This window comes from Falco peregrinus, chromosome 8, assembly GCF_023634155.1.
Source record: "Falco peregrinus isolate bFalPer1 chromosome 8, bFalPer1.pri, whole genome shotgun sequence".
NCBI classification, from domain to species: Eukaryota; Metazoa; Chordata; class Aves; order Falconiformes; family Falconidae; genus Falco; species Falco peregrinus.
Window position 1 is genome coordinate 56,163,715 of NC_073728.1, and position 21,212 is coordinate 56,184,926.

At 47.6% G+C, this 21,212-nt stretch overlaps 1 protein-coding gene across 1 annotated transcript; it reads left to right on the plus strand.

Moving 5' to 3' along the window:
* Positions 1-1,518: 1,518 nt before the first annotated feature.
* LOC114010592 (serine protease inhibitor Kazal-type 5-like) lies at positions 1,519-21,184 on the plus strand. The gene is made up of 12 exons (XM_027778867.2): positions 1,519-1,708; positions 2,214-2,280; positions 3,944-4,071; positions 4,244-4,295; positions 6,598-6,728; positions 7,325-7,406; positions 7,927-7,994; positions 8,862-8,952; positions 10,688-10,815; positions 11,183-11,246; positions 14,352-14,404; positions 14,859-21,184. Exons 1-11 carry the CDS (start codon positions 1,590-1,592, stop codon positions 14,355-14,357), a joined length of 936 nt encoding a protein of 311 aa, XP_027634668.1. The 5' UTR covers positions 1,519-1,589; the 3' UTR covers positions 14,358-14,404; positions 14,859-21,184.
* The last annotated feature ends 28 nt before the right edge of the window (positions 21,185-21,212 follow it).

A 21,212-nucleotide genomic window follows, 5' to 3' on the forward strand; every position in this document is an offset into this window, starting at 1 on the left:
TTATGTGCAGTACCACAAATAGAATGGAATGGGCCTTGAAAAGGAATTTGTAGTTTTGGACAAACAGTGATATGGCCTAGCTCTGGTATCCCAGTTGTAAGTGAAGATGAAGGAAAGCCAAAAATATTTGCGTAAGGTTTGATGCAACTACTAAGACAGTTGGGTAAAATAATGGAGAAACAGTTAATGAACCATCCGTGGAGCTTGGGTTTTAAGCCTGTGAAAAGTAACACAGTAAAGGAGGGCACAAAGATGTAAAAAATAGATGTGCTTTTGCATTTGAATAACAAAAAGTGCAATGTTCCAGAAAATCTCTAATGCCCGGTCCTTTCTATCAGTGTACAATAGCGCATTGGAGTAGCTTTTATCTAGAGGTATTTGGGTGGATTAGGAAATGGCATCAAGTATTTTGATTAAATGCTTTTGATTTAAAATTTCCCTTCAAAGATTTTGTATGGTTTCATTGTTGATTTTTCTGTCACAGACGTTGCCAGCCAAGCATCGATTAAGGCGAGTCCAACCTTTTCTATTCTGTTTCTCCTTTTGTTGTGCCAACTGCACTGCTTAATGCATGCTCTGAGCAAAGTCGTTTAGATGGACTATACTTGGCTATCATAATGCCTTTTCAGCGGTGGAATAAGCAGTTAATTTCTCCATGTTTAAAGACAATACTTTTGTAATACAGCAACGGCTCTAGCTGACAGTGCATGTTTGGTGCACCGTGCTGAGCACATATCTGAACAGCTCTGGGCTGGAAATCTCATGAGCTGAAGTCAGAAATGGCATGAATTATATTTCTAATGATATTTCAGGATTGTGCTTCTGATCCAGCAGAAACCCCTGCTTCTGATAATTCCCGAGTTCGATAATGAAAAGAATTAAAGCGAGTCCTTTGTGTCTCAGAAAATTATTTGATTCAATGACTGAGAAACCAGCTGTTCACGTTTTAATCAAACACGCTTGTCTCTCCTTAGTAAAAACCCATTTGGAAAACATAGTAGCCAAAAATAAATGGTTCATTGATTCTCCCAAGTCTGCGTTTCAGCCACCCAGCAGAAGGGGCAGCTGGTTGCTGCAGCATTACACGGTATTACTGCGCTGCTTCCTCAGAGGGTTGTTCTTTTTTGGACTTCTGTCTTGCACCTGAATCGCTCTTCAGTCACTCTTGTCGATTCATTATGCTTGCATCCCACTGGCACTTCTATGGCTGTATTTTCTGCTCTTGACTAACTTTATGACATGGAGTCCTCCCCTGCAGCGGGTAGCAATTTGCAGCTGTATGCAAATTAAATATGTATTCCTTTTCCTGTGAATAATGGCCCTCGCAACGGGTTTTGAACTTTCTCGTTATCTTTTCTGCCTCGGGAGCTGTGAGCAGGACTCTGGGTGCAGCCTGCACCACGCGTGGTGTGTGGCAAGGGATGGGGATGAGGGGGGTGGTAGCTCCAGGCCTGGTGTGAACAAATTTGTTATTGAGAGCTCGTAGCCCACCCAAAAATGCTTAAATGTGAATTAACTATTCTCAGGATCTCAATGACCTCTGAGGGAGCTTCCCATGACTGTTCTCCTCTGCTTTTCAGAATGAGTGCATGAAAATTTGGTCACTTCTGCGCAGCGGGAAGTTCTCCTGTCCCACCAACAAGGAGCCGGTCAGCAGCCCAGATGGCAAAGCAGACCTCAACAAGTGCCTGATGTGCCAAAGGCTGCTGTGAGTACTGGCCACGTGCTGGCTCCAGTGGCCATCCTGCCATCCTGCCAGCCTGCAGCATGTTGCATCTTCCTGTAGTGATGAGGGGGGCTCTGGTGTACAAGCATAGTCCTGGGACACACAGACCAGCTGGCAGCTCTTCAGGAAACCTATGAACTCAGTAGCTCTCTCCAGCTCACCACTTGTGGGAGAGAAACCACAGGGTGTGAGGAGCAAATCCAGGGTGAAAACATGCATGGATTTAGTTTCTTGTTTTCGTAGATGGTGTTTAATAAGATGGAAACACCTGGATGTTAGGCAGAGAGAAAGGATAGCAAAATGCCCCAATGCGGAGGTCTGGTCCCTCTGATGTCCCACTGAGCTGGAGCCCCAGTGCTGGTCCGTCCCGCTGCCTTGCGCAACGGGGAGGTGGGGTTGGCAGGACTGGCCTTTAATCACTAGCTATTTTGGTTTTACATCCGACGATTGCACGCTGCTCCGTCACTCATGCCTCCCTTTCTTGCAGGGAGAGAGACTCAAAAAACAAAGGGAGTGGTGGAGAGGTGATCAGGAACGTGAACTCCTTGGGAGAGGTGAGGTGAAACGTTGCTACTGAAGCCAGCTTTATTGGTGCACCAGGAGCAGCATGATGCGGTGGCACTGCATCTTCTGCCTCTGACACCCATTTGCCGAGTGTGTCTCCTTGTTGGTGGCGTGGGAATCTGGCTTGGTTGATGGGGAACGGTCCTGCCGTGGGAGCAGGACACGTGTGCTCTGCCTCGGGAGGAGGATCGAAAGGAGTGTGAGGCTTTGTGCCATCCACGAGCACAAAAGAAACCAGCACTCCTCCTCCTCACAGCTCCTCCCAGGCAATCTAGTCCCTGTCCGGCAATTACTGATACGGCGTATATGGTCTGTGCCTGACCCAGAGTATAGGTTGCGGAAGATACCTGACTGTTTATAAGGCACCCTTGGCATCTGACAAATAATTAATAGCAATGATGGTGCATGTGAGCGCTGACTAGGGCAGGGTGTGGGAGCAGGCTGGCTCTAATTGTCCCTTGTTTATCTCGTTGATGCACCTGGCTAGTTCTTTTTACCCATAGCTGTTTTTCTAGATAGCAGGTCTTTATGGGGAGGGAGTTGTTTTTTTGAGCTTTGGGTTTTTATCCTAGATAGGAGTGAATTGGCTTCCATCAGATAGTGTCGGTTGCATTGATTTTTTTTTTTTTTTTTTCCCTCTTTTTCTAGTTAAGCAGGGTAGCTTTCTAGGTCTTGTGTGTCTGGGTAATTTAAAGGTTTTGTAAAGTATATCTGTGCTAAAGGAGATCTTCTTTAAACACCTGACTTGCCAATGTGTGGTCCTGAAGGCAGAAGGACAGTTTCACAGTGTCAGGAAGAGACCTACATTGAATTTCTTTATTCAGCCATATATTTTCTGTCTGGCTTTTGGCAAGTAATTTTCTAGCTTGACTTCCCTATCGGGGCGCGGGGGAGAATGTATTACAAATCACATGACAGATAACCTTAGAAGTGCTGCATAAAAGAACCTAAAGACTTCATATGTAGCACGTGTTTATTATGCTGCAAACCTGCTTGTGTGCCCTGAAAGTTATAGTGAAAGTTATAGGAAAGCTGTTCAGAGGAGTGTAAAGACCAGGCTGAAGGCTTAAGCAGGTCTTGCTACAAAAGACTTTTGTGAAATAGAGTGCTTTGGTTCAATTAATGTGTTAACATTGTGTTAAGTGGAAGGTAAAAATGCCCACCTCTTATGCTAGCATACCTGGAAATGTGAGGTGTGCAAGGATTTCTATTTTTTTTTATGCCTCCAGCTTCATCTTTTTACTGTGTATGGATTTTCAAATTCTTGGTAGTGTGCTCTCTCACAAGAGATGGGAAAATGAATTATTTCCTCATTCAAAATTCACTAAGAAATTATAGCTTTTATACTTAGAGCAGAGACTAGATCCTTCGGGCAGGCTGTTGCATGTCTTATCTAATAGAAATAGAAATAAGGCTGCCCTGGATGCAAAAGAGAAATCTGCTCATCTAAACATATCGATTTATTTGGTTTATGTTGCATGCTATAGTTTAAGAGAATGTATCAGGCAGACTGTGGTTTTCCACTGAGTTACGCCTCAAGGAAACAAAATAGGGTTTGAAATGTAATTAATTGGGTGAATAGTTCTTTGTGGATTTGTGGGACGTGTGTCTCTCAGCATATCTATGTCAACCATGCTTTTGGCATTTCCATAGGATGAGTGCCGTGAGTTTCGGGATTTGTTCAAGAAAGGGAAACTTTCCTGCACAAGAGAAAATGACCCTGTCCGGGATTCCTCTGGGAAGCAGCACAGCAATAAGTGCATCATGTGTGCAGAGAAGTTGTGAGTACATCAAAAAACACCTTTTCTGTTGAGAAAGTGGCTGCTGGAGTGACCTGGCTGCCGATGCCAGCGGACAGGATTGCTCACCCCTCTTGCAGCCGATGGCGGGGGGGAAACCTCTCGCTCCCTGGAGCACCGTGGTATTCACTTTCTCATCTTGCTTCTCTTCCAGCAAAAGGGAGAATGAGCGGAAGTTATCTAAGAACAGACAAGGAAAAGATAAGGTGAGATTAAAGTATTAGGCCGGTCAATATAAAACTTTATTGGATTTTCACCTGAGATAGAGAAAGGGCAACATTATTCTACTCAGTTGCTCTGTCTCCATTGATTTAATTTTGAGATCCACTTCCCTTTCCCTCATTATTTCTTCATGCTCTTGAATCCCCCAAGTGAACAACTGTGTGCCTGAACGTTATGGTCTGTCCCACTGACCTGTGGACCTAGGGACAGGCAAATCTCATCCTAATAAGAAACTGGGTGTGCTCTGCTGTCCTGAAACCTGGTGGAGAGATCAGGGCTGCTGTGGGTGCTAATTAGATGAAAAAGAAAAATCCGGGTTAAAAGCTTTAAATCTGAACTCTGCAAAGCTCAAGAGATTATTGTGTTCTGTGAGGAGAGCTCAGCTCTGTGCTATCTCCATGGGCCAGCGGCTCAGTTTTAGTTTTTGTTGGGAACCTTGTTCTCACAGAGCTGCCATTCGCCACCTTCGCCCTGCCACCCTGCAGCCACCATGTCCCTGTGCACTGATGCTTTGCTGGCAGAAGCAGCTCTGTAAGTGGAGAGAAAAAGCACTTTCCAACATTTACCTTTTAATTTCTGCTATGGTAGGGGCTGCTGCGGTCCCCTTAAGCCTCAGTCTTGGGGATAATCCTGTTTCACTGTTTTTCCAAACAACTTTGGCAGAAAAAAATGGAAGCATAAGTGAAATTTGCTGATGGCAAAGCTGGGAGGCACTATCAGCAGAGGAGGATCAGCACATCACTCAGGACTAATTGGATAGCGCTGAGGCCTGGAGTAATAGAAACAAGATAAAATGTAATAACAGTGCAAGATCACACAGTCAGTGATTAACAAGGATTCCTGCTTGTCAGTTAGAAGTGACAAAGGACAAGAAAGCCCTGCATTTACTAGCGGGTCAGGGATACGACAGGCCATGAAAAGGCAAATGCAAGTTTTAGATGTACTCAGTGAGGTTTTTGCAGCAGAGGTCGGGAAGTTAACAGAGCTCCAGAAATGCTAGTTCAAAGGGAGACTGTTTGAGAGAGGCTATTAGGGAAAAGCAGATCTGTCTTGGAGGTGGATGACCAGGGTGCTGAGCTGGGCTGGTCCCAGGGAACAAGGCACAGAGGGGCTGGGAGAGCTTGCTGGGGGACAAAAACATTGCCTGAACTGCACAGAGGTGTGAGCACGCACTGGTGATGGGGTGAAGCAGTGAGGCTTTCGGGGAGTCCCTCTGAAGCGGGGTGCGACACTTATTTCTGATGGGAGCAACGCAATGTGGTTGTTTGTCACAGCAGGTGCAGGCTCATCCTGTGCCAGACCATATATCTCCTACCGGTGGCTAGTTTGGCTCTAGGGAAATGGGGCTTCATTCTCTGAGTGTTTTGCTAGTATTAGTCCAGTAGGAAAGCTGAGGCGCCCTGGATGGGATGCAGGACATGATGCTAGGGAAATTCTCCCCTAGCAGAGAGGATGGGGTGATGGAAACTTCTGAACAAACCAAAGGATGAGATCAATGACCTGCTAAGGACCTTAATGCAAGCTAGCAAAAACTTCCCTATTGTGAAATGGGCAGAAAATTGCAAATGTTACCCTGTATTTTTTACAAATAGGTTTTAAGTGGGATACAGTTACTTATCCTCTCTACTTGCTGTTTGGAATCGGCTATTGCAGTGTCTGAATTAGTTGAAATTAGGGGGATTGAATGTTTACATCCATGTTACATAACAGAGGCAAATTAACGTGGTTTCTGTACAGCAATTTTGAACAGGGAACAAATTAATCATTCACTCTGCAAACAACCTTCCGCTGCTCGTGGACCATTAAGTATGTTTGTATTGTGCTTTTATGTTTTAACTGCTGCTTCTTGATTGACGTGTGCCAAACTGTGGCTGGTTTGGGGGATGCTGCTTGTTTTGTAAATTAAATTATTATCTGAGCTACAATCTGGGAAAAGGCTGTAGCTCTGTATTAAGGAAGTGGGAGGGACTTCATTACTGTATCAGTCACATCATTGGCATGCTTTGGATAGCCCAACAAGGAGAATAATAATTAGCTGGACTATGCTAGAAAACTCCCAGCATGTGCTATGCAGGCAGAAGGACCCATAATTTTTGTGACTCACTCCTCTGTTTATATACGAAGTGGCTGGAACTGCACGCCCTCTTCTCTCGCCCACACCCAGGCTCTCCTGTGATGCATTTGTGATGGTTTAATATGATCCTGTCAGGAAACTCCAAGTTTCTAAGAATCAGATCAACAAGGTGAGGAGGACAGGGTGCCCTAACTGTTGCTTTCCTTCCACAGGACGACTGCAGTGAGTATCGCTCCCAGTTTGAAGCTGGTGGCCGACTGTCCTGCACGAGGGAGAATGACCCTGTCCGGGATTCCTCTGGCAAGCAGCACACCAACAAATGTCTCATGTGCGCTGAGAAGTTGTAAGTACAGCTTCCTTTGAGCAACAACAGCAAAGAGGGAAATCTCCAGCTGCAAAACTGCAGCTTCTGCCTGTGAAGCTGCTCTGGGCGATGCCTGGGAGAGTCCTGAATCCCAGTGGCCCTCCAAGAGATGCTCTGGCAGTAGGGCTCCAGCCATTGCCCCTCTTCCCACTTCCCTTTCAACGCAAAGGGCCCAGGGGCAGGTGAGAAGCAGCGTGGAGTAGAGGAGGAGAAGCAAGGCTGATAGAGAGCAACCCCCTTCCTGGGGGACTGTCGGGCGCTGGCAGCTCCTGAGGAGTTTCCCACACGTGTACTTTGCCTTCCAGATGCTCTCTCTCTACTCCCATAGAGCATATGCAGAAGCAGCCCTGATATGAAAGCAGCCACCTGGATCCAGGATGTAGCGTACAGTGGGAATGGTGAGGAGAAGGGAGAAGGCTTAGGGGTGGGAATTAGGAACAGGACCACCAGGAACAGGGACTGTGGATGGGGAGGTGGTGCCTAACGACACGATGCTGGCTTACAGGGCAGCCCTGGGTACTGGCAGCACTCGCATTGCCATAGCACTTCGTTTTCCTCCTCTCCCTTTCTTCCAGCAAAAAAGAAGCCCAAAGAGGAGGTCAGTCTGGTGGAACTGCCCAGCGCAACAAACCGCTTGCTTCAAAGGGTACAAATCAGGTGAGATGGAGCTCAGAGTGTGCCCTGAGCTCAGAGAAAGGGGGCTGGTGACAGTCTGTGGGATCCTGATGGCCAGGTACTGTTTGTGGTCAGCCTGGGGTGACCATGGTGCTTGGGATGCTGAAGCCAGTTAATGATGGGGGGGGGAAGCAGATTGTATTGCAAAACCTCTCTCATTTGTGGGATGGACCTGTGTGTGAGCGTACAAAGTGGGCACGTTTGAACCTGACAGAACATCTCCTTTCGTTTTCCTGGTGGTGTGATGCTATATGAGAGATAAGGGGCAGGTTCAGACTCCCCACAGTCCTGTAAGCCCTCAGATGATAACATTTGGTGGGTATTAAAACCAATGAGCGGGTATGGAGCAAGCATCAAACCTGCTTCCCTAAGAACAGCCCTGTAATTCTCTGGGTCTGGGAGAAGAGGGGAGGACAGGAGCTGATTTAGATTGCTGCTGCTTTGGTTGTATAAAAGTTGTTTCTATGTTTGGTTGTTGAATGTGATCCTGCCCCTTTTGCAGAAGAACTGCGGTGGTTCAGGGTCACAGCAGGGTGTGAATGAGAGACGTCCCTTCTCTTCAAGCAGAGGGTGAGTTCAGCAGCACCTGGGGTGGCACTGTCCCCCGACCGCCCCACCAGCCCTGGCACTGGTTTATGACCCTTCCACCAATGTTTTTTCCTAGAGGTGGTTAGGAGGTTAGTCAGAGCAGGAATGGTTCAGTTGCACACAAGTGACACTGGGATGGAGAATTGAATGTTGTGGTGTTTGGTGCTCAGTGCAGCACTTCTCCCCACTGGCTAAGCTGGTGATGGGGAAGAGACACATGGAGCGGGGCACATTGCTCATGCAACGCTTGCTCCTTTTTGGTCTCGACTTTGCTGTGTACAAAGCAGCAGCAATTGCTGTGCTCAAAATCCCTCTCAGGATACCTTTGCCCAGCAAATCCTGCCTCCTGGCAAGGCACAAGTGTCTGCCTGGCCCTGGCTTATCCTCACCTGCTGGCTTGGAGGCAGTATCTGGTGCACCATGTGTTTTTTGGGTGCAGGTTAGACACTCCTGTTTGTTTTATAGCTGCTGGACCTGAGCAGGACTCAGCTGCTGCTTTTTCAGAGCCTTTGCTGGGAAGCTGTGAGACTTCTTGCTTTTGGCTGGTTCAGTCCTTTTATCTCCCTATCTACTATGTGATGCCAACAGGCACAGGTGCAGAGCCCTGGGGTGGTGATGCATTTGAGCTGAGCACAGGGCAAGGTTTGTCCCACTGTCACCTGTCCCCCCATTAACGGGTGACTGGGGGGCTTCCTGCCTGTTCCTGTCCTGGTGGGTGGGTGGATGCTGTAGTGCAAGCAGCTCCCTGAGAGCTGTGGGGGTCTGCAAGGAGGGTGGGCTCACACTAAGCTCCCCCTGTTTTGGAGGGGTGGTGTGATGAGCTGCCTCTCTGCTTTCTCTCCCTGCCAGCCCACAAGGAAATGTGGCTCAGAGTGGTCGGAACTGCAACCCAGCACCTGGCCGTAAGACACAGAGCAAAGACACAGACTCCTACCAGCTGGTAAGCCCACCTCCTGCATCTCAGATGGCAGTTGCATGGGCAGGAATGGGGACTTCTCCTGCGGGATGCTCTTCTGCTGGTGTTGAGCCCCCACCAGCTCCGTGTGTTTCTGTGGGGATGGAGGGACCATACTACAAACTGCCTCAGCTTTTTCTGAAGCCTTTAGCACTGGCTACTTTTGGAAAAGGGATGTTTGAGTTAAAAGTCCTGGTAGGTTGTTCAGGTACAGCAATTTTGATGCATTCCAGAGGAAGCATTAGGCACAATAGCGCCAGTCTGCTTCAGGGCTTAGTGGTATTTCCTGGTAGCACCGGAGGAGGAGTGGATGCTGGTGAGCTTGACTGATGAGAGGTGGTTCAGAGAAAATCTGCTCCTCTCCTCTTTCCAGGACCACCTGTGAGTTTTGTCACAGGCAATTCCTCAGAGCCAAAGGAGCGGTGGCACTGACTGTTGGGACCTGTGATGTGGGACTTCCAGTGGGGTGGCTGCCTGCCCTGGGCAGCAGTGCAGGCACATGGGTCGTGCTGCAGGCAGCAATGTCTGGTGCGTAGGAAGGCATCTAGCAGAGAATTGCAAAAGTCAGCATTGTCTGCTTTCATGTCATCGGTAATTACCTAGATGAGGGAGGAAGCAGCATATTAATAAAATTAGCAAGTGATGTTTAACCAGCAGGTGCTACCACAGCACCCCAATGTCACTGTACCCCCTGTGCCACCTGGCATGAGACCTTCCTTCCCTGTGGTGCTTCCTGCCCTGTAGTGCTGTTGATAAACCATCGTTCTGTGTAAAATGCTGCATCTCCAGGTGGGACAGGAGGCAGAATGTCATCTCCAGCCCAGCTGCAGCTCTCCTCAGGTTACACCGTTTGCAGTTGTTACAACATGTTTTGTAGCACCTGGAGAAGGGGATGGGAGCCCCTTAGTCACTCCTTTGTCTCCATCATTTTTTAAACACCGGGAGCTGAGGTGGGTGGCCAGGCTGAGGAAGGGGCTGTGTGTGCCAGGGAACAAACTGTGGTATCTCTGACCTCTGCTGTTTGAAATTTGCTATGGCTCTGCAAACAGCTGCCCTGGTGTGCTTGTAGGGTGGGGACCTAAGTGCAAAAGGTTTTTCGGGGTGCCCAGAGGTCACTCCGTGTGCTGTGAGCTTGTCCTGGCTGTATCATATGTGGTTTGTTAGGAAAGCTGTGTCTACACGTTCCCGTTCTCATGTTTGAGAGGAAACAAGGCACCCTTAATGAGTTATATATGTTTGTGTCTCTTAACTTAGCGGGTGTCAGAAGCTGTGCTGTGTGTTGCACAGCCCTCAGGCAGTGGGGGTCTGCGGGGAAACTGCTTTTTCCTTAACTTTGGTCAACGGGCTTCATCTTCATTCTCCAAGATAAAATGGAATCGAAGCCCTGATAAGGAGGACTAGGGATCGATAGCAGAAGTTTTCATCCTCTTGTGGATCATCCTTGGTGAGAGAAATACACCTGCCCTGGACCAAGGTGGATCAGATGAGTGGGTCTGCGCCTGGCAGTGGGGCAGGGAAGGATCTGTCCCCAAAGCCTGGCTGGCCAGTCCAACAAGAGACACTACCTCTTTACAAGCCCAGCCTTGCTGGAGGTGTGGTGGACGTGCTGCAGGGCAGAGGGGCCCCCATGACAAGGCTTCGTTTGTAAGCACATGTAAGTCATGTCAAGGAGGGTCTTGCAAGTGAAATAGCACCAAATGTAACTTCTTTCTCTCTTCAGCTGGACTGTGATCGAATTCTGCACGGGGTAAAGGGTGGAAGGATTTTCTGCAGTGAATCCTCACAACCAGTCTGTGGCACTGATGGGAAAACGTACAAAAATGAATGTGACTTGTGTTCAGCTGCCATGTGAGTAGGCGGAGAGATTTCAGTAATACAGGGTCACCCACCATTCCTGAGTGTCTTTTGCAGCACAGTGTTTGTTTTGATATATCATGACTCACTATCAAGTATGTCCTTGGTGCCTTGCTGTTAAGCAAACATAGATCAAAATTCCTGAGATTAATCTGATGACAGCTAATTAAGATACACAAGTTTCTAGAGTCCCCTATTCCCTTTCTGCCCAATCATAAGATTGTTTGGGGAGTAATAAATGCCATCATATTGGAAGTAGTATCAAAGTATTAAGGAATTCACAGAGGACTGTCATGCTGATGGCAGAGTGCTTTAGCACTGCAAGCGAATAATAAGCAGCGTCTTGTCCTCCTTTTTGCAGGAGAGCTTCAAACTACATCACGGTAAACTACCGAGGTGAATGCCGAAAGCCTGCCCCTGAAGTGGTAAGCAGCACGGCACGGCTGGGCTGGGGAAACATCAGTCTTTTTCCCTTCCCTTTGTGAAACTCCCCTGTCAGCACCATCTCGGTTCGGGGGTCCTGATCCAGGCAGCTGCAACGGAGAGTGAAAAATGAATAGATGGCCATCAGTCACCAGCTGCCCTGCTGTGCTCGTCGGCAGCAGCTGGGGGTCAGCACCTGGACCCTGCAGGCAGGTTAACTAACAGGTTAATTGAACGAACAGGTGAATGCAACTAATGAGTTAAAGCCAGGCTCTGCAGGTGCTTTTCAGCCGGGAGGCACGGTGTGCTCTGGTCCTGTTAGGGTCCTCTTGGGGGGTCCTTCAGGCTAGGAGGGCTCGGTTGTACTGCAGGCTAGGAGGGAAGAGGGCTATTGGAGCCCCCATCTCCTCTGTTTTGTTTGCTGTTTTTTTTCCTTTTTCCCCTGAAATGGGGTGTCGCTGAGAGGTGGAGAAAACATCCACCTGAAGTGCCTCTTGGCTGCGTGTAGCATCTCATTTCTCACTCCAAGTGCATGCTGGAGAGCCAGCCTGGCCCCAGCAGCTGCAGCAGGATCATTAGAGCCCCAGGAGTGGGATGCTTGTGGTCCAGGTGTTTAAATAAATGTTCGGGCTTGGATTTAATATATAACTTGGGCATGGTCTCCATGTTTTACCTAGGCTGTATGGTAGGAGTGTGACACATCTGGGAAAACCTCTGGCTTTCCTCCTGAGACTTTGGTGAGGCCAGGAAGACCAGAACTGCATAAACGGCTCATTTCCTAAAGAATATCCAGGGAGATGGCTCGGAAATGAAAAATATTCACCAGCTGGCATACTTTTGGCAAAGGTCTTGAGCCTTGACATCTTGTGTGATCCCACGTAGCAGATGGGTTAAACATTTCTCAGTTGTGGTTTGTCTTTCCAGCAGTGGAAGCTCAGCAGTCTCCAGCACTTTGGTTTGCTGCCAGGGTCTCCCAGTTTGGGTCTCTTGAGTGCATGGGATGCCCTGTAGCACTCAGGGAGGGATGTCTTCTATATTGGTGTGAAGTCTTGAGGAACTGAATATTCATCCCCAGGGAAATAGTGAGATTTGCTCCTGCTCCAAACCTGGAGAGAATCAAAATATTGAACCAGCTAAAGAGAAGGTCTGTAAAGTTTCAGGTGGGAGCTTTGGCTTCTGAACGTGGATTTGCTATCAGTGTATTTGTAGGCAATTAAGAGCTTTTCTGTGGGACAGCTGTCATGTCATGCCTTCCTGTGTTCAGTGCCAGGTTGCCAGCAGATGTCCAAAACACTAAAAAATAAACATCCCAGCTCCTTTTCCTGTCTTCTGTAAAGCAGCAGAGTGCTCTCAACTTTGCTTGAAGTTAAAGAAACCGTAGTGCAGAAAGAACTAATTTTGCCTGTGATTATACTGGAGGCTTTCACATCACAACAGTGATGGAGCCACTGTTGGCTTGTATATTCTGGGAGCACAGGGAAACCAGGCACTACAAAATCCTGTGGTGACTCTGCTCATGCTGCCCAAGGCAGATGAGATTGGGTATACCATGGAAAGTGAGACATAGAGAGGATTCCCACAAAACTGTTCCCAGTCTGGAATTCCTTACTTTTTTTGTGTTTTACCAAGCTGCTACAGCTCTCCAGCCTTTGCAATTAGAGGAGTATGCCATTTACTGAAAGTCAGACAGCTCGTAGCTATGTTAAGTATTCCAAGGAGAGTTGCATGCAATTAAAAGGGAAAGCGATAAGCTTTTTCCTTAGGGCAAAAAAAAGCTAAACATAAACCCCCACGCACAATGATTTATTCTTTATTTATGTATATTATGTCACCAGAAGAATCAGACTGGAAATTTATGGAAGCTTATGAACAATGTACAGAGCAATGTTATTTTCAGTACTGAAGTTCATGGTCATTTGTGGTCTAATGAATTCTTCTTTTTGCTGAAGATTCAGACACTCAGTATATGCTACTGAAATGCAGAGGAGACCAGCTCTAGCAGTGCTTTTGGCATCAGAAATGGTTTTGGACATTTGCACTGTGCGGAATGAAAATGCAAAGGCCTGTCTTTAAGCTTTGGAGGAAGACAAAAAATTGTTGCCCCAAAATGTAATATTTTCTTGAGTTGTATTTTGAGATTATCCAGGCAGAGTGCTGGGTTGCCTGACAAAATGTGTGTCCAAGCTGCCTCATGCTTTTGCAGCCCAATGTCTGCAGCCAATCCTCCCTGCCAAGCTCCTACTGCATTTCTAGGTGTTTCTGGCAACTCTCCCTGCCTGGTGACCAGATTGCCATCAGGGAAGGATGTTTGTAGGAAGGGATAGGAGCTGTATGGTTTGAGAGAGATAGGACACTAAAGGGTGTATCTGTGGACTACTCTGGTGGGAAAACCTTGCTGCAGAGAGAGTCTGTCCACAGCATTTTGGCTCACCACCTTACCTAGGAGAATCTGTGCTGTGAGCAACTTGCTTTGATCCTGTTGTGCTTTACTGAAGATAAATACAGGTCTGGCTCCTGGTTATCTTTTTCAGTAAGCTAGCTGGCCGGTAGGTCCTGCAATGCTGTCATATGGATGAATTAATTGTGGGTCTCTCCAGCACATTTCACTTTTAATGCTGCATATCTTGCAGTTCCTTTACTTGTTCAAAGATTTGTCCACAGATCATCTGTGTGGTAGTCACCGGTCTGCTCACGTTAATGCATAGGTCAGGGGAGAACGGGAATATCCAGTTTCTTTCTTTTTCTTGCTTTTTTTTTTTAAATCTGTTTCTTAACAAACAGACAACTCCCAGGTTTGCAATAGGCAAGTCCTGTTTTTTTTTACAATGCTCTTTATTTTGTCATGCTGCTTCTTAAGGTGGTGGATGGATGAAAAAGAACAAAAAGCAGGACCTTTCCCAGTTAGGTAGTAGGTGTGGAAATCACCTAGCTTCAGGCTAAAATTAGTCTTTCTTAGGCTGGCAGTGACCTAACCTGCCTGCCCTGGTGCCAGGCTTCTCTGCAGTTCTTTCTTGTGGCCGTGGAGCTGGCCCGAGGGGCTGTCAGCCAGTGTCACACAGCAGTGGTCATGCTTGGAGATGGACTAATTTTTTGCTCTTTCCTTCTAGAAGTAATGGAGTTCAGACTGCCAGCAAACACCAGGGATCAGCTGTGACCAAAGGTACAGAGAGAGGGGCAGTGATTTACCCCCTTGGCCAGCCTGTCCCCTGGACGTTGCCTTGCACAAGGGTTGGAGTGTCCAGCCTTGCCTGGACATGCTGCAGGGCTGGGGCAATGGGCTCTGCATCGTGCTTTTCCCTCTCACTGCAGCCAGGGGATGGTGGGGCTGAGCCTGCGGGAATGGGCAAACATTCTAGTGCCTGTGGTGGCGGGCTCTGCCCTTTCCTTTTCCCCTAGCTCTGTTTTTTCAGCCAAGCTGTCCCCGTGGAGTGGGGAGGATGCTAGCAGACCAGTGTGCTGCCTGTCCCCCACGGCAGGGGTGGCCCCGAGCCCCTACAGAGCATGTGAACATCCCAGCTTTGAGGTTTCCTCACAGCCCTTTCATGTCCCTTTGCTTTCTGGGAATATAGTAACGAACTGTCTTCCCCCCCCCCCCCCCCCCCCCCCCCCCCCAGTTTCCCTAGGGCAAGTAAAGGAAGAGTTGATGTTGAGCATCAGGGGAGCTGCTGAGTCCCCAGCACTGCCAGAGCTGCCTTCATCCCCTTCTGCAGCGAACGGGCCCGTCCTTGCTCAGGTGGAGGGCGAAGGGCTGTGGGCACCCGGCTGGGTGTCTTCCCAGGTCTGGCCCATGCCTACCATTGCGGTTTCTGCCGCCTCGCTGTGTCTTAATGTGCTTTACAATAAAGATAACTCAGCAGCTTCATGTCACTTTTCTTCACTGAGCCTCGCAGGAAGGACCCATGAGTCCCCACTCTGGCTTTGCAGTGCCTGCCCTTCAGGCAGTAAGCAAGCACAGATGCCCCTGGGGTGCACCAGCTGCTGTAAATACCGGGCAAAGTTGTTGAACCCAGGGTGGAAAAGCATATCTGGGGTTTTGTGAGGAGGGACCGGGGTCAGGTTCTTCCTGACTCTTTGTGAGGTCTTGGGTCCATCGCTTCACCACTCATTCAGCCCTTTTCTCTTGCCTGTAAAATGGACATTAAAAGATGCTTACCTACCTCAGAGGGTTGTTCTGAGATTTGATTGGTATACATTTGGAAACCCACAGAGGAAAACTGGTTTTAAAGCACCCCACATACTGGGCTGGTAGTTTGGCTGTTGCAGTAAGTGCCCTCTTCCAGGCTCTGCAGCTGAGGCACTGGGAAATCCAGACCACTTCATTTTGAGCAGCTGTGGGAGGCAGATACCATCTAACATCACTGATCAAGGTGTGTGTGGAGCCCTGCCAAGCCAGAAAGATCTCTGGGATCTGGAGATGTGAATTTGGCTAGCAGTATTTCTGTCTCTGAGAGGGCAGAAGTGCTGATGGCATCCTTGGGGCAGAACTGGCCAAGCAGGAAGCTCAGCCATCTTTGGTGGCCCATGGACCTTTGCCATGTGCTTCTGGGTCACCCTTCTGCCTTGGCCTGAACTTCCTTCCCTGCACAAGGGTTCAGCCAGTGCCCATCTTGGGAGCCACCTTCTGAAGGGAGGGTTACTTTTTCGGGGGGTCCTGGTACTGGGGGAGATGGAGAAGCGAGCACTGGCACAGGTTGCCCAGCAAGGTTGTGGAGTCTCCATCCTTGGAGATACTCAAAAGCCACCTGGCCACCATCCTGGGCAGCCAGCACTAGGTGGCCCTGCTTTGAGCAGGGGGTTGGACCAGATGACCACCAGCGGTCCCTGCCAACCTCAGCCCTTCTGTGACTGTGTGTGTTGAATGGCTTGAGCTATTTAAGGAAAAGTGATGATGTTTTGTGATTGCACTGATTTACAGACAGTTCTGATCCATCCATAGAATGAAACCATTTTCAGATGAAGCCAGGTCTTTAAGCCAAGGGCTCCCCTGGCTCGTTGCAGGCAATGTGTCTGAGAACAGGGTGGGATTTGCAAAGCAGGAGCCTGTGATGGTGTGTTAACAGAAACCTGCTGGCAGGTTGCACGCACTTTCTGTACTTTCTTTTATAGCTGTTACTTAAAGCAAATATGTTCTTTATTTGTATAAACATTATTGCAGGACATTTCCAGAAGACCTTGAGTGAACATACACAATGTTTGAGTCCATTTTAGCTGTGACCTGATCTGTAAACACTTTCTGTTGCAGATAAGGCTGAAGTGACTTTCAGATTTTGGCAGGATTTTACCTAATACCAATTAATTTCACTCGCATCAAAGAAATAGATTTTTTTTTTCCCAATTAAGTTATCAAATCCTTTTCTTCTGCTGTAGTTAATGAGAATTGATTTTAAACTCTCAAAATGCTTACGCATTTTATTTCTGCTGATAATAACAAAATCCAATTTTATTATCAGCTAACTGACATGAGTAGTTAATATTTTGTATGCTGATTTTTAACGTGAACAAATAGTATGATTTAGAAATAAATTATGACTGCCTATTTCTAGGTGGAAAATCCCCCCACCAAGTACAGTCATGCAGGGTGAAAGTTGCCAGTTTGGTCCTGGTTAGCTGTTTTGGGGGATGCAAAGTCTGTCTGCCTTTGAGCTGTGATGAAACAAGTAAATTCTTGAATGTTATTTATGCAGCTTGAGAGTGATGAATATCACACAGTAAAAATGTTCTCTGATGATGTCTTCTCACTGATTCTAGCCAAAATCATGTGCAAGGGCATCTACATGAGTTCAGAAAAGTAGTGCACAATTTGTGACTTTCAATAAATTCTTGCAAATGAAAATCAGTGTACTTGAAAGCTATTATGTTTTGTAGTGATTTCAAGTATTTAAGTTTTGAAATAATCACCCATAAAACCTGCATTAACAGTGCTCCAAGAGCAATGAACTGATGAAGACAGTGCCCCAGTAGCCTCTTCTGTCAGTATTTGAACACCACCTGAATTTCTCCTGCTGCCAGCAGAAACTATCACCCACAAAAATCACAGCTGGCAATAAGGGATCGTTAATCAGATTCCAAACCTGTCTGCCAAGAAGGTGCAGGACAGTGACTTGCTAAAACCTCCTGGGCTGTGGTGAACAGCCCTGCCAGAGGCAGCGATGCTGACTCCCTTCTGTGCTCAGCACCGTGCCCGGTCAGTCCTTTCTTGCTTTCAACCCCCTTTTGCAGATCGCTCCAAGGGGTCGCCGATGGTGTCTGTCCTGAGCAGCGCTGCGTGCGCTGGAACTCTGCCTGAGTGATGCCAGGTGTTATTTCTGCAAGGCTGCTGGGGAGAAGGAAACAAAGGCTCAAGAGGTTTTGGGGATTTATTGCCCTTTCTGTTACGTTTGCTCTTGGTTACCCTTTGTGGTGCCCTCTAACACAGTAATGAGGCCAAAACAGTCCTCTACAAAATTGGAAAGGTACCAGCACTCTAGGGATTCTTCAGTTTGCTGTAAATTACACTTTATAAAGGGTGTCTCTTGCCAATATCCACAGACCCCATGTGGTTCACAGCAGTTTCTGAGGTTTTACAGAGCTGGTGTGATGAATTGACAGCTTCGGTCTCCAGGTCTTGCAACACAGTTGGGTTTTGAGTTACACTGCTCTCTGCAGGAAACTTGAGTCTCTTGCCTTTTTTTTTAATTATTATTATTTTTCATAAAAGGTTTCAGGTACTTATGCAATTCTTCAGGGCATGCAGATGCTGCTGTTGGTGTATAGTGAGGACTATTGACTCTGGCAGATGCCTCAGCAGACCTTGAACTCTCCGTGGTGTTTCTCACTCCCCTACAGTCTGTCCTTGTGGAGCCTGGTAGCTCTGCCCACCACCTCTCTGCTGCTCTCGCAGCCACCACGGAGGGAGACCCCATGCATGGCAGCATGGTGTGCTGCAGCCAGGGGACCTCTTGCAGTCTGCCACAGTAGACGGTGCTAGAAATCCTGCAGTTTAGGGGCATCTGCTTCTCCAAGGACTGAGTCAGTCATGACATGGAGAGCCTGATGCCATTTGTGCAGTGAAGCCCCTCTGGATCTGCTTCAACGCTCTCTTTTCTGGCTTCCCCTACATCCCTGTGATTCTTAGTCCCACCAAGCAACAGCTGCATATGGGTACCTAGGGATTTCAGCATGATTTGCTTTGATTATCACAACTTCTACTCCACGGCCCATCTGCTTTTATCCTGGGGACGGGTGAATGGGCCTCTCTCTTTCCTCTTTTTAGGGCTCCTGTTTGGCATCTCTTCACACATCTGTCTTCCTGCAAGGGTCTTGCTACCACAGGGACCTCTTGTCCAGGCCATTTCCTTGGGATCTCCCTGCTCCAGTCTGCTGCAGGAGTCCTCCTGCTGCCCAGCCTGCCCACCAGGACTGCAACACGAGAATTTTCAATGTTTTCCCCTGCATAAAGGTATGAGCAACTCCACTCGAATTGTTTACTGAAAATAGTAAGATGTTAATGCAACTACTTGCAAATGAAAAATCCAGTTCCTTGATGCTGAAGCTCCCAAGAGAAACAGTTTAGCGTTAGGTGTAGTAACAACTGCACACTTGGTTTGAGGATAGGAAGCGTGGACAATTTCTGCATATATTTCTGAAAAAATGGGTGAGTTGGCTTTACTGCCTGCTGGCCTCCAAGTGTTTGCTTCCTTTCTTGGCCCATGTCAGTGACATTCTGCAGAAATGGTGACAGACAATTCACATCTGGGACTAGAGGTAACCTGGAGAGGCAGCAGAAGAAAAGAGCAGAGTGCTCGTGTCCAGGGCTGCTCGGCCAGGTGGGCTTTGCAAACCCTCCCTCTCCTGGCATGCCTCACAAAGGGAAAATAAACAGGTAGATGTCAACACAATGTGGCTGCAAGTGGTGGTTGCACAAACACAAGGGTGTAAACACACAAGAACAACCAAAGGTCTCCTCCTGCAGCTCCATGTCTACCCTGGGTGGGATGTGCTGCACCTTCGGCTGTGGTCCTGAAAGGCTCTGTCCTGGTGGACAAACAGCTGGTGGAAAAAACTTTACTGAATCACTTTCTGTGAAGCAGGTGGCTCGCTGGTAGGGTCACAACATGGATCTTCCTTGTGCACAGGACAGGAGCCCAAAGCTGAGCACTATGTGCCTTGGCTGATGTGGGGGACAGCAGACATGTGCTATAGCTGTGGTGTTGTCTTCCAGATCCCAGTTCCTTCTCTAGATCCTTGACAGGTGTTTGCTGTTCTTTCCCTTTAATCTGTCTCCTATTGCAAGCTAGTCCCCAAATGCAGAATTGAGAATTGCTTTGATCCTGACAGAACATGCTGAGTCAACCTATTTTAACTGTAGATTTGGTTTGCAAATAATATCTCCTTTCTGATGAGATTCAGGTGTCATCTCTGTGGACATTGGCAGGAATTTCCTTGACCATGACAGCTTTTACAGAGGCTGGCAATTAAGTTGTCAAGATAAATTTTCCTCTGCCAGGAAGCATTAACTGATGCTAGTCTTGGCTGGAATGAGCCCTGAGAGGTGGATATTGTAATCAAGATGAACGAGGTCCTTGTCGCTGAGGCCTGCACTGACCTAAAGGTTTGGAGTCCTTGACATTTGGTAGAACTGGGATAAAAGACAGGGCAGGAGACATTGGGGCTGAATATCAGGGAGCAAGGATGAAAACAAGATATATGACTAGAGATCTGTCTAATGTCATTAGAGATTAATGCAGCTGGAAATGCTTGGGGAGACTTCAGCTTTGCAGATGCAAACTGCAAACTACTAATATTAGCAGAGCTCCTGGGTATGAGAGCAAAGAGAATTTTCCATTAGGTAATCCCCCAAATCATGTTGTTTTGGATTTGCTTTTCAAGTGAGAAAGATGTTGGAGATGTCCTTCTCTTAGAAAATAAAACTCAGATGATTCAACACGAGCTTGCTCTGTTTAAATTATGTCAAAAATAGATCTGCAAGTAAGGATTTTGATTACCAAGTACAGAATTTGAAAGATGAAATGTTAGTGAGAAATTTGGAGAACTTAGGATCCCAATTGGGAAGACTGGCATTGAGAGCAATCCAAAGAATTGCCAGAAGTTTCCTTAAACGATGGGCAAAATAAGTGCTCAGGACCAATCTAAGCTCTGTTGCCTTAATAGTGGGCAAACCTTCAGGAGAAATTTGAAGAAAACTAAAGATATCAAGTATAAAGGGGTAACGCACAGAGTGAATTTTCAGGAAGAAAACCATGTGTGGGCAAATATCAATCTTCGCCAAGTTGGCTGACTTCCTAGTTAAAGGAAGTACAGTACATCTAGTCTATGCAGGCATCACAAGGGTTGGCCTGATGCCATATGGGATGGTGTCACTTGGGCTTGGCGAGGTGGGTCAGGAACTGGCCATGAAGGGTGTGGTAGCAGATGAACACTGGGTACCATGGGAGTTAACAGTGAACAGCCAAAAAGATGGATTTTAGGACTAAACAATATTTTTGCTCTTTCCTGTAGTACAGAAAAAGTTGACAAGTGGATCAGTGCACTGCTGAGATTTTTTAAAATGGGAGAAGAGCAGAATTTCTCCCGCAGAGCACAGGGTGACCTTCTGGGCTGAAATTACCTGGGCTCAAACTGGGATGAAATACAGCAGTGAAGAGTACAAAATCATGCTCTGAGGTTAAATAACGAGGGGTTTGGCTATCGGCTGGCAGCTCAGATGACAAGTGTAGAGGAGGAGAAAGACCTAATTACAGCGACCCAGTCGCAGGGTAGATGTGAACCTGTGACGCGCCACAGCCGTGAGAGGGGCAGCCCAGGGTTGGGGCAGATCCACCCAGGAGGAGAGGGGTCCTGGCATGCTCCGCACTTCCCTCCAGCCACACAAAAGGCCCCTTCCTGGCATACACACCCGTGTCAATCATTACCTAGAAATCTAGAGCTGGGTAAATTTATTTTTGGCTTTGACTGTTGATGACAGGCTT

Excerpts from the sequence above, each read along its gene's own strand:
- LOC114010592 (XM_027778867.2), top strand. The coding sequence starts at position 1,590 with ATGAAAATTTGGTCACTTCTGCGCAGCGGGAAGTTCTCCTGTCCCACC. Across the intron at positions 8,953-10,687 it reads ACACAGACTCCTACCAGCTG|CTGGACTGTGATCGAATTCT; the intron begins GTAAGCCCACCT and ends TTCTCTCTTCAG. Across the intron at positions 10,816-11,182 it reads GACTTGTGTTCAGCTGCCAT|GAGAGCTTCAAACTACATCA; the intron begins GTGAGTAGGCGG and ends TCCTTTTTGCAG.